Raw genomic sequence first — 416 nt, 5'->3', positions numbered from 1 at the left:
CGGCCAACGCAAGGCTAATAAACCATAACTATGCAATTTCAGTAGAATTAGCTGCTAACTATGACCATAACAATTCAAAGGTAAAATGAAACAAATATCATTAGCATTAGCTGCTAACTATGACCATAACAACTCAAAGGTAAAATGAAACAAATATCATTAGCATTAGCTGTTAACTATGACAATAACAAATCAAAGGTAAAATGAAACAAATGTCAGTAGCATTAGCTGCTAACTACAACCATAAAAAAATCAAATGTAAAATGAAACACATGTCAGTAGCATTAGCTGCTTATACCATCAGGTTGCTGGCTGTCGTCTTTGTGTTGTCTTGTGCAAGTGCCAGGTGAAACAGAAGAGGTTATGAGATTTTGGTAAATGGGATTTTTACTGGTAATTGACATTACAAGTGAGAT

The 416-nt window shown here is 34.1% G+C and overlaps 1 protein-coding gene across 1 annotated transcript in view; it reads left to right on the top strand.

Moving 5' to 3' along the window:
- LOC111652914 (olfactory receptor 8G17-like) overlaps window positions 1-80 on the top strand; it is a gene marked incomplete at its 3' end in the record, with an annotated part of 6,635 nt that extends 6,555 nt beyond the window's left edge. Inside the window, exon 2 of the mRNA XM_023403309.2 lies at window positions 14-80. Within this exon, the coding sequence (XP_023259077.1) occupies window positions 14-80 (67 nt within the window). The remainder of the gene's footprint in view (window positions 1-13) is intronic.
- Between the last annotated feature and the right edge of the window lie 336 nt (window positions 81-416).

The sequence above is a fragment of the Seriola lalandi genome, unplaced genomic scaffold (genome assembly GCF_002814215.2).
Source record: "Seriola lalandi dorsalis isolate HSWRI2012SDOR001 ecotype SW California unplaced genomic scaffold, Sedor1 jcf7180002054114, whole genome shotgun sequence".
Classification (NCBI taxonomy): domain Eukaryota; kingdom Metazoa; phylum Chordata; class Actinopteri; order Carangiformes; family Carangidae; genus Seriola; species Seriola lalandi.
The sequence above is the reverse complement of the archived record's forward strand: the minus strand, read 5'-3'. Positions and strand labels throughout refer to the sequence as shown.